This window comes from Phycomyces blakesleeanus, assembly GCF_001638985.1.
Source record: "Phycomyces blakesleeanus NRRL 1555(-) unplaced genomic scaffold PHYBLscaffold_3, whole genome shotgun sequence".
NCBI lineage: Eukaryota > Fungi > Mucoromycota > Mucoromycetes > Mucorales > Phycomycetaceae > Phycomyces > Phycomyces blakesleeanus.
The window spans coordinates 2820163-2832310 of NW_017265136.1; the positions used below are offsets into that span (position 1 = coordinate 2820163).

A 12148-nucleotide genomic window follows, 5' to 3' on the forward strand; every position below is an offset into this window, starting at 1 on the left:
TATATACATACAGTTTATGTCAAAAGTAACAAAACAACAGGTCTTGGTAAATATATATATTTATATATAAAATACCCAAATTTCATAGAGAGAAAATGTCCAATAGAACATTCAATTCAATTTGATGTCACTTATTTTATTGGGACAAGATTGACGGTATCAGATTATCCATAAAATACATAGATAAGTAGATTGACTCTTTCTTTGAATACCACTTTGGGTAGAAGTGTGCTTTGTTTTTGTTTTTGAAAAAAAAAGTGCCAGTTGAACACTGTATAAAATAAAATAAATAATAGGAATAATTATAATAAGGATAATTAATGGCACGCACACTGGATTCTATTTCCGGATGAGCACACAAGGAACGTGGCTGGGATTTCGAGCTGTGTCTTTATTTGGTGGGTAAAGTTATCCAGACCACTTTTTCTTACACTCCTTTCTCTCCTACCCAATCTTTACCCTATTTCTTTATTTTCTTTTTTTTTTATTTCTTTCTTCTTTCTTTTGCCCTTCTCTACATCTATTGTATTATATTGTATTGTATCTTATTTTTGTATGCCAACCTTTGCTCCATTCTCCCGTGTTCGATCAGTCAAACTCCCGACGTTCAAACGGCACCCGTCACCTCCCAGGCCTTCAGTCTCGACCTCTGCATCCACAAGTTCAAACACAAGTCCAAGTCCAAGAAGCCACACATCCAGAAACCCAAGCTTATCTAGAGGTCCAAGGAGCCCTAAAGATAACATTTCAGAAGCTGCCCACAGACCAAACCCTCGTCTTCGCACCGCCAGTAGCCCGACTTCGAACAGCTTTGCCGAGACTTTGCGAGTGATCTCAAAAGAGGCCCAAAGTGGGCGGTTTAGTGATGTATTTGATGCCTTCTTTTTCACCGACAAGCGATGCCAGAACAGAGCCTTTTTTATGGCCGCCCGTCTAAAGCAAACCTTACTGCCGCTCTTGAATTCAAGCACTGACAATAATCATAATGACGCACTCTGGAGATTGATTACCTATAGACTTTACACATTCAACTACATCCTCTTTGTCCTACCTGCCACCTGCGAAGACCGCCTTGATCTGCTGAGCCGGCTCGAGACTGAATTGGCCCAACAGGGCGATGGTCAAGACTTGCATCGGAGTGGAGGAATGGAAGCTCACTTTGCGGTCAGATATGCACTTTGTAATGCCAAACGTCACCGCCAACGCCAACGCCGGCGCCGAACTTTACTTGAGGATGCATTTGAAGCAGAAAAGGCTCAACAACAGCAGAGTCAGCTGTCGGGTGAGGAAGATGTGGATTATCTTGTTTCCCGAGCCAGACAGACTCTGGAACATTGTTTGAAGAGTGAGTCTAAACTGGGGCCGACTGAACGAGACGCGATGTATGTATTCCATGGAATGCGAGTTGGGTTGCACGGTGCATTTGAGCCAAAGATTGAATTGGGTCCCAATGAGAGCCAGTTATCACAGAGACTACACCAGGCCGTGATAGACAGTCAGGCGATTGCAAATCTAGAGTATGTCAACCCATTTGAGGATTCCAATTGCATTGTGACCGAAGATGAAGACCAGAATGAAGACCAAGATGAAGACAAGAGCTATACTATGATTGATGTTGATAATAATCATCAAGCGGCAATTCGTCCGAGGTCTTTTGTGGACAGTAAATTCTATGAAGTACAACATCAACAACCAACGGCTGTTCGGTACGCTTCCTAAATAAGACAGTCTTATACTTTACTATCCGCCAATCTTTCCTTTCTATTATTATTATTAGTATTAGTATTAGTATTTTATTTTTCTCTTTGATATATGTATATAGGCAACTACACCTTTCTTTCTTTTTGTAACCTCTTTATTTTATTCTCACACCATGTAATCACAAGTCCACCAATAGACCTCATATTATAATTATAATTATAATAAATAAATATATATATATATATATATATAGTTATGAGTGTGTGTGCGTGTGTGTTTGATAATATGAACTTGGACCGTATTATAGTGAAATTGATAAAGTCCAGAAAGAAATCTAATCTATAAAGAATCCTGAACCTAGAACCTTCTTGTCTTCTTGTATTGTTTGTTTGGACTTGCACCAACTCAATTCACAGTACGACGGATGGTGAAATGTAGGGCAGAACCAAAATTACTAATAAATAAGAAAAGATATTTCAACAACCCTTTTATCTTGCCCTTGTACTGTGTTGTCTATCAATATATCTATATCTATATTTGGGTGTATGTATGTATCTCTTATCAGTATTTCATGGCACGGTCAATATATAGATATATAATTAGACATATATAGACATATTTACATTTCTCTTTGTAATCTTTATCTTGCCTTGGTTCAAAACCAATAATAATGTATATGTACATGCATATATAATAGAAGAAAATCATCAAATCAAATCAAATATGTAATTTTTGAAACAGACATCGACATTGACATTATTGACATTGAATAGTAACAAAGTTTGATAACCTTTTATTTATTTATTTACATTTTTCATACATACATACATATATATATATTTAATAGAATCTCAAGTGTGAGAGTGTGAGAAGAAAATATCTCTACTTATTTTTGAGAATGGTTAAAAGGGAATTTGGGATGAGAATTGTGACCAAAATTGATTCCATAATCACGACGCCAATGGTGCTCGGCCTGTTTGTCAGAGTCCCAGAGATCATTCGAGGTGCCGCGTGAGCCACGACGAGCCATGACATGAGGACTGATCTGTCCTTCCCATTCACTGCTATCATCGGCCAATTGGGCTGCCCTTGCTTCTGCCCTTGCGGCGGCTCTTGTTCCAGCTGTTGCGGCTGCACCATTAATTGTTGCCTCGCCTGTCTTGAGTCCACTCTTGAGATTAAAGGCCGTGGTTGTAGTTGCACTGCTTGGGCCGGCTGCCTTTCTTTCGGCCCGGACTGCTCTTGCTGACGGGCCTGTGGTTGATGAGCTTGTCAGGGAAGACAGCTGGGGAGGAGCAGGGCCTCGTGTGCTGCTGTTCTGCTCAGTACCCGAATTACGGCGAGCGTACATGGTTGCTCCTGCAACACCTACGGCTCCTAAAGTAAATAAAGTTCCTGGTCCTGGCATAATTGTATCAAATGGGAAAGAAACAAGAGAAATAAAATAATAAGAGTAGTGTGTTTGAAACTTAATATAAGAAGTATAAGAGAGAATAAAAAAGAGATTTTTTAGAAAAGAGTAAAATAGTCTTGAAATCAATAAAAGAAAATAAAATTGCTCGGCTTTTTATATGCAAACAAATTGCATGGGAAAATTTATAAATCTATACAAAGTACGAATGTATGAATGTATGTATGTTTATATTTAGGTAAAACAAGCAGTAGCTTGACATGCAATCAAGCCAACGCACTAAACCAAACCCAATTAATCTGTTAGTGTGTGAATTGCTTTCTTATGCAAAAATCAACAAGAAACAGAAACCAAAGATAGAAATCTAACCAGTAAAACTAGACGAGACCCCTACAATATATATATATATATATATATATATATATATATCAATAATACATACTACAAAATATAGTTTGGACAAGGGGATTTTTTTTATATTAGAAAAAGAAAGCCTTTTAACTACAATTAGTTCATTTTGATATGTAGAATTAAAAGAAACACCTTCAGTTGACAGGTTCACTGACAAAATCAACCCTGAATATGGGGACATGGAACAATCTAGTAAAAAAAAAAAAAAAAAAAAAAAACAAGGGCTTTTGGTAATTACTTTGCTACAGACATATTCAGCCTTTGATAATTCTATATATTTTGCAACAATTGATCTCGTTTCTATTAATTTTGTGCGCACAAAGATTTGCTTATTTTGCTTGTTCAATTAGTTATTTGTTGCCATGTTCTCCCGCTTTTCTCTTCTTTTTTCTTTATAAAATCTCCGCTTGGTGTATATAGCGGAATACCGAACGAGTTTTATCTGTATCTTTTTGGCTGTTGCTTGAAATCTTTATCATAGTAAAATAAAATCAATAGTGATAAAAAAAAAGACAAGGCGCGAGTAAAGAAGTGTATTGTGTATTATGCTCACAGAGAAGCTAGGGCAATTAGTAACAAAAATGAATCAAACTGTGTAATTGACCACTCATGATAAATAAAGTTCCTATCCGAGAAGAATTCTCAAGGAATTACAAGTATTAAAAGTTAAATTATCTTGATAACACATACATACACACATATCTAAACTTCTTCTTCCTCTTCTTTACTCAATTCCTTTTTCCTTTTCTTTTATTGTTTTTCTACAGTCTACTATGATGCAGAATGATTGACGAGTTTAATGAAAGGAGGGGAAATTATATCTTCGATTTTTTTTAATATAAAAAGTTTTCTCTTTTTAAAAATAAATCTACTAACTATTCTTGTAACGTACCAAAAAAAATACTCCCACGCATCGTAGACACACACACACAGAATATTCCTGTGGGTATTGTATTTAATATATTTTTAAGGGCTGAAACAAAGCTTGTCGGCCTTGTGTTTGATGTCAAACTATCATCTCGGTATTTACCCCAAAATATCTATAGTAGAAGAAGAATTTATGGTTAATGCTTTTTATTTTGCGATTACATATTTATCTATTCTGTTCTACATATGCTCTTCCAAAGGTTTGTGTATTAAGAGTGAAGATGATAAAGTCCAAGTTTAAATAATCGTACTTGTATTCAAAGTATGTGGCTATTACCACAAACCAATTATTTGCTTTTCTTCTTATATATTGTAAACGTTGAAGAAGTACATTATCAAGAGCCTCGTATACATTTTTTTCTATTAAATGCTCTTTTTTTTATTTTGACTTTGGTTAGTACTGGTAATAAGATAATATACTTTTGTTTTCTATTTTGACATGAGTCTATTTAGTGTGCAAAGTATTCAAGAAGAAGATTCACAAAGCAACGTGGTACTATTATTATTTTTTTGAGTTCTTTTGGTACACCCATTAAAAACAATAACGATGAATTAATCGGTAAAGTCAAAAAGAAAGATAACCAAGAAAGAATCGTACGATAAAAATCATTAGTCTCGTATAAAATAATTCATCTTGAAAATAAAATATATATAAAAAAAAAGATAACGTTGGCTAACATATTCTGCAATCAATTGATGCCTATACAAATACTATCAATTAAATCAATAAAATATTCAAATGTGTCAAACGAGGCCCGATTTTCAAAACATTGCCTTGTCGTACACAAACCGAACAAACAAAAAAACAAAAACAAAAAGAAGCCTAGTTTGCATGACAGAGAAGTACAAGAATTTGTCAAACTTGATTAAGGCTAAATAACGAGTGAATTGGTATATCGACCAATTGAAAAACAGTAGTGTGGTCGGAAGAGCCTCACCTTCTTTGTTTCGGCGGAAACGATAGAGGTCAATGATGAAACAAAGCGTTTATTCGCCATTTTTATATATATATTCTACTACTTCTTTCTCCTTATTTTATAGATCGCAAAAAAAAAGTAAAAGAATCTGTAAAAAAAGGTTCAAGAATTTAAATATTGATGTCTATGATGAAATCAAGTGAACCAAGTAAATCAAGATGAAATTGATTTAATATGCTAATGAGCAATTGAGTCCAGAGACGGTGAGCAAGTATTGGGATATGTTAATAATTGTTATATCCTTGTGCTCTTAGCCCATCAACATAACTTGAGCAAAGAAACTATAGACAGAGAAAATAAAGAAAGCGTTTTTGGTTTCCAAGGAGACACAATATTAATTGTAATATGTATATAGTGGCTTTCATTTCAAACTGAAAGGATTCATAAAGTCTAGCGAATTGTGTTTTTCTTTTTTTTACTTAAATACTGTGCCTGATCAAAACTTTTGATGTCAACTCACCACATAATAAATTCCCATTTACTCACTTACTTACAATCAATTGCCCAGTAATACACACAAACGTAGGTATGTATGTATGTATGTATTGTGTAGAGATCTTTTGAAAAGTTGATTGATTAATTAATGATAAAATATTACATATATCTCCATTAATGATTAGTATGTACACCTTGAAATGAGGGGATGTGAATAAGACTGTATACAAAGTTTTGTAAAATGCTTGGCTTGGCATCACAACTGAGCCGATACCAAGTGATAAATTAAACGTCCACAGAGGTACCACAAGGTACTTGATGATCTACTATTTCTTCTTCTAATTATTATTACTATGGATATATATATATATATATATATGTATTTGAATAAAAAGGCATCTACGCTTTGTTCCTCCAAAAACAAATGTGCAATATATAATGCCTTTTATGTACATACATGTATTATTCGCAAAGAATTTACCATTTTCGAATAAATACTATATGTATTTTTGAATTATTTTTTTTTATTTTAATATTAGCATATCCATTTACCTTTACATGTACATCTACATCTACATTGCCATTAAAATTGCCATTTGTGTCTACGGCTACCCAGACATATATACATGTGGGCACATGTGCTTGTGTGCATTTGTACTTTTTGTACGTGTGTGAGTGTGTGTATTAAATAAAAGTAAAAAAAAAAAAAAAGATATTAAAAAAGAATAAAAAAAATTATAAAAGAGTAAATTTCTGTTTCCAGGTTACCTTTTGTGTACGACCCATCTCATGTCGTGTGTGGAGGGGGTTGCTTCTTTTTTTTTTTTTTCTTAAAAAAAATGTAACAAGATCCGGTCCAAATGTGTAACTATCACTACCACTTTTCAACTATCCTACCCTTTTGACTCTCACGATATTATCCAATCATACAAACGTATTCAATTCAAACCTGTTACTATTATAATTTCTTTGTGTATTTTGTGTATTTTGATTTTTGATTTATTAAGAGACAATAGATAGTGAAAGTAAGATGATATTTCTCGAAAATTAATAGAAAGAAAGAAAAGAGAGTATGAGGTGGGAAAGGGAAGGGTTAAAAAAAGGGTAAGGGCTAAGCGTTAAGCGTGAGGTGTTTGGTGTAAAGTTTTAAAGGTAAGGTAGGGTAATATACAAAAAAATATAATGATGTTCAATAAGCATGGAAGAGTACTGGTAGAGTAGTAAGAATAATAGTAGAAGAACAAAGAAAGGGTTTTGTTTGGCATGGGAGTTATATGTATATATAAGAGAGAAAGGTTTGTATCAAATCAACGACTTTTTTTTTCTTTAAAATTAATAATAATGATAAAAACAAATAATTATCATTATCATTAGTTTATACACCACCACAACTGCGACCAACATCGACAAGACCGAGACCTTTGTTGACTTTACGCCACTGTTCCTGGGCAGATGGGTTGGATCCTTGAGACATGATAGAAGAATAGGCTAACGAAGGCTGGACAGTGTTACGAACGTATGTAGCATAAGCAGCTGCGGCGGCAACAGGAACGAGAACAATAGAGGCTGCGCGAGAGCTAATCATGGTGTTGAAAATGAGTAAATAAGAAGAATAAGAAGAAGAAGAGGTAATCGAGTCGATTGATTGATAGCTTGAATATATATCTTGTAATTCTTATTACTATTTTGTAAAACAAAAACCAAAAAAAAAAACACAAAAATTTGGACTGGGTTTTTATAGGAAAGTCTTCAAATTTTCTGTGCAAGTGTTGAGTAGGAGGTGTATATGTGTATGTTTCTTTTTGGTCAAAGTAAAATGGGGTGAGCGTGTGATCGGAACTTCCCCCGCCCCATCTTCCAAAAAGAAAAAAAGCCTATCTGAGTTGATATGAATTTATGCAATATAGCACCAGTCACGCATGACGTTTCTCCGGCTAATTTCGGAGGAACAGTATATGTGCGTATGAGAATGAGGGTAATAAATATCAGTAAAATCGAGTTGAATTGAATTGAATTGAATTGAATTGAACTGAATCGAGCTAAATTGGACCAATGTTGGGTACTGCTGTACGTGCGCAGGGGTCTTTACTTGAATATATATATATGTAAAATAACAGTCATGGTGATGAAAATCCAGGTTATGTGGTTTTAAATCAATCACATACCTTAATTACTCATCAATCGAACAAGGGTAACCTTGACAACCACATACAGAAACTGACAAATACAGACACACACATACACACATAAACTTATATATATGTATATAAATACACATCAAGATAGACAGCAAGAAACTTGGATCAAAAAAAGAAAAAGAAAAGACCCCCATATCTCAACTAACAGGGTCTCATAAAATAATCACGCCACCAACCCTTGCGTTTAATAGAGAGCATAAAACAAGTCTCTTTCTTCCAACCAAGACCAAAAAAAAAACCAACTAACGACAAATGATTATGCGTGATATTTAAATATCAAAAATGTTCATCATCTTTTACAAAGAATTCTTTACAAAAAAAAGTAGATGGATAGGTAAATGAATAAATGAATAAATGACAATATGCAGTGTAATTGACTAGACAAAGGATCACAGATATTTCCGCCATATCGGTTATGTAATCTCATGAGGTTTACCTACCTAAATAAATAAATAAATAACTATCTGTCTGTCTATATGGGTGACTATCAAAATAAGGTGGTTTTTTTTTAATATTATTTAGTAAAAATATACTGTTTGTTTCGTAAAGATGTGTGTATGTGTGTGTACTGATTTGAAAAGTGAATGGTTTCATTTGGCTTGTGAAAAAGGGAATACATTTTGGAATACTATTATTTCCCGTCTCTTGCTCTTTTAAAAAAATATTATTATTAATTTTTGGTTTTCTTCGGGTGTGAGTGTTTTACAGGGCGCATGTAATTCTCACTGATCTACTAAGTTTGGCAGAAATACATTAATATTCCCTATGATTGATTTGTTGATTCTGTTACAAACAAATCCTATTGCCCAGAAAGATCCTTTCTCTCATGCAACGTTCTCCTTTTTCCTTGCTAATTATGGACAGCAGTATTTACTTTATTGCTTTGCTTATTTGTTTGTTTGTTTGTATCTTAGGTTTAAGCTATAGACAGCAGAGTTTTTGTATCATTCTATATACTCTCTGGAATGCATTCCTTCTTTTACTGCTACTGTTAATAAGAATATTGCTTGATATCATATTATTACTAAGTATCCTAATCTTTGTAGCAAGCACTAGAACAATACCAAGTCCTCACTTTATTACTATTATTATCTGATTACTATCATCAACCTCGAGACAATTCAGAACCATGCACCATAATTAAAAATGTATTATATAATATAATATTGTACCATTATTAATTAATATGATTAGTCAATTATTTCAAATCACTGCCTCATAACTGTGATAAATAAAGGCCCTGGACCATTAGAAATCAAATAGTGAATTTCTTTTTTTTTTATTTATTAAGAAAATAAAGAGAGAGAGAGAGAGCGAGACAAAGAGACAAAGAGAAACTTTTTTTGTAATCTCACATGCAACTCACATGGATAAAATAAACCGCTCTGTCTCACCTAGTTACAGAGCCACACGCACACAAGAGAGCAAAAAAGAAATCATTGATTATTACTATATAAAAAAAAAGCAAAATGGGGGAGAGGGAAGGGATGTAGAAATAATAAGAAAGAGAGAAAGAGAGGGGAAGGGGACCCAATTGCCATTTTGACAACCAGGTCTGTAGATCAACACCCTCACTGCCCCGCCACTCCTTTCTCTTATAACCCCTTTCTTCTGTCTCTCTTCTTACACAATCAGACACAAGACACAAGACACAAGACCCAAAAAAAAATATAGCCATAGACACAGACAAGAGCCCTTGTACAGAAAATAAACAATATTCTTGATATAAGGTACAGCAAAAAAAAAGTGAATCGGCTGGTCTTGATCCTAACAACCAATTGTGTGTCTGTGTCTGTGTCTATGTTTGTGTTTGTAGGTATAATAGCAGTGAGCCAAGATCTGTCCCACAATACAGGTGCACGATCCTCAACAACCCCTTCCGCAACTATCCGATGGGTAGAAGAACAGTACCAGAATAATTAGAATAGTATACTATAGTATAGTATAATATAATATAATATAATAAAAAGGAGACCTTGTATTTCTTACAATATATCCATTATATGTATATCGATATAAATGTAAATGTGACAAGTGAGATTTGTGATATTGAGACAAAACACAACCATATATATATATATATGTCATCCAAATATTCGGTTCTAGTGTATAATCTAAGCACAGTTATTGAAAGCCAATAATAATAATTTGTTATTTCTATTTGATATTTGATACTTTTGAGTATAAACATGTCAGTCAAGTCATTTTTGTCTCCTTTAAAAGCACTTGTTACCAATTCCTATCAAGATAAAAATAAGAAATACAGGTTAACAAATAAACATCAAATTGCGTCAAGGAACCTACAGGTCCTTTTTTCGTTTTTGTTTTTGAAGACATGTTCTCGATTGTCATAGCAACAGAAAATTGCAACAAAATTAGGAAATCAAAACCAGCAGACATGCTTGACATTTTTAGTTTAGGAATCCAGCCAGAGAGGGAATGCTTTAGTGATCTAAATAAAAATTTTACTAATAATTATTACTACTATATAATAATTAGAACAATGCCTTTTCTTTTTCTTTTTTTTTTCTTTTTTTGAAAACCAAAACCAAAAAGGTATAAAATTAATAAGAAAAAAAAGTATATCTACGTACAAGCACTTTATTGACATACAAACACATACACAACACATACACACACACACGCACACACACACACACATATAGATATATAATATTTTTATTTCTATTTTACTGCTTGTATGTTTCCATCAAAGTACTCAATTGGCGCTGCTCTACTTGCATTCTGTGTTGTTACAAATGCATCTCTTGCTCCGTCTGTTCCCGAGCCTGGTACTGTCTGGCAGGCAGGCAAAGAATATGAAATTATCTGGGGTAATAATGTCAACAATAAAAAGTGATCTGTGCATTCTACCCTCAACAATTCCTATTTACTCGCTAATTCATACCCATCTATGTACTCTCCTTTTTTCTGTTAAAAAAGAGGAGGACAATATCAAGCCTTCGATCAGTCAAGCATGGACAGACTTTAGAATTGGTAAATAAGAGACTACATACATATGCAATATACAACAAATACATATATTCTATTGTCGATTTGTAGATCTTATGACTGGAGATAATGATGATCAGATCGTTCTGGATACCATTGCCTCTGTATGAAACACATATTTTGATCTACACGTTCTATGTATTCACGACCAATAATGTTGCTTTTTTTTTAAAAAAAAATAACACAGAATATGAGTGGTGTTGACAGTATGTCATACAAATGGGTAGTTCCAGATGTAGAGCCTCATGCCAATATCTATTTCCTGATGTTCACAAATGGTAGTCAAGACATCCTTTCTCTCTCTCTTTTGGTTTACTGATTGGCTAATTAATATCTTTATATATATATATTCCATAGACAAAGACGAAGCAGCATGGACAACACGGTTTGCAATCGTTGGGCCAGACAATATCCAACAAAAACCAGAGAATACCCTTCAGCCTGATGGTTAGCCGCTTTATTAATATTCATATTCGTTATACACACACACATATATATATGTCTAAAAACACAAAATAATTATAGGTCAGAATATCCCATGGGGTATCGGTAAATTAGTAGACGAAGAACAAACAGTAGCCTCAGTCAGTGTTGTTAGTGCTGTTGGTGATGCTGCTATTTCTGCTGCTGCTGCTGTTCCTTCGGTCGGTGGAGTAGTGTCAGAAAACACGAGCAATATGTCTATCATGCCCGGTTCTCAGACAGCACCTTCTGCTTCTAATGTCCAAGCAACCACTACCATAACATCTAAGGCCCAAAGTTCTCAAACATCTGGAGACTCTGCTCACACTGCCAGCAACGTGTCTAGTGCCTCTGCCTTGTCTGCCTTGGCTAATTTCACAGGTCTCCTGGTATCCTTGACTGTGGGGATGTTGTTCCTCTAAGATACAATATAGACTACGATAGATTATAAAAATACCTTACTATACGAACAATTATCCAGAAGAGAGAAAAATATGAAAAAAAAAGATAAATTTGTATACAGAATCATATATTTATCACTATTACCATTACCCCTCTATATTTTAAGCTATAGTTTATTATTGCTATAATAGAAATAAAAATAGAGCTCTTCT

The 12148-nt window shown here is 34.0% G+C and overlaps 4 protein-coding genes across 4 annotated transcripts; 2 read left to right on the forward strand and 2 right to left on the reverse strand.

Annotated features, from left to right (window-relative positions):
* Window positions 1–555: 555 nt before the first annotated feature.
* On the forward strand, window positions 556–1944 carry PHYBLDRAFT_76957 (hypothetical protein; the record flags this gene model as incomplete). The annotated part of the gene is made up of 1 exon (XM_018443206.1): window positions 556–1944. The coding sequence occupies one exon, from the start codon at window positions 556–558 to the stop codon at window positions 1717–1719; it is 1164 nt and encodes a 387-aa protein (XP_018297016.1). The 3' UTR covers window positions 1720–1944.
* Window positions 1945–2587: 643 nt separating this feature from the next.
* Window positions 2588–3109, reverse strand: PHYBLDRAFT_141034 (hypothetical protein; the record flags this gene model as incomplete). Its single annotated transcript, XM_018430509.1, has 1 exon — window positions 2588–3109. One exon carries the CDS (start codon window positions 3107–3109, stop codon window positions 2588–2590), a length of 522 nt encoding a protein of 173 aa, XP_018297017.1.
* A 3038-nt stretch (window positions 3110–6147) lies between these two features.
* Window positions 6148–7537, reverse strand: PHYBLDRAFT_179771 (hypothetical protein; the record flags this gene model as incomplete). The annotated part of the gene is made up of 4 exons (XM_018438205.1): window positions 7246–7537; window positions 6415–6470; window positions 6344–6359; window positions 6148–6200 (listed from the first exon to the last, which is right to left on the reverse strand). Exons 1-4 carry the CDS (start codon window positions 7445–7447, stop codon window positions 6148–6150), a joined length of 327 nt encoding a protein of 108 aa, XP_018297018.1. The 5' UTR covers window positions 7448–7537.
* Window positions 7538–10761: 3224 nt separating this feature from the next.
* Window positions 10762–11956, forward strand: PHYBLDRAFT_141036 (hypothetical protein; the record flags this gene model as incomplete). Its single annotated transcript, XM_018430510.1, has 6 exons — window positions 10762–10894; window positions 11004–11057; window positions 11124–11176; window positions 11260–11350; window positions 11430–11519; window positions 11598–11956. The coding sequence occupies 6 exons, from the start codon at window positions 10762–10764 to the stop codon at window positions 11954–11956; spliced, it is 780 nt and encodes a 259-aa protein (XP_018297019.1).
* Between the last annotated feature and the right edge of the window lie 192 nt (window positions 11957–12148).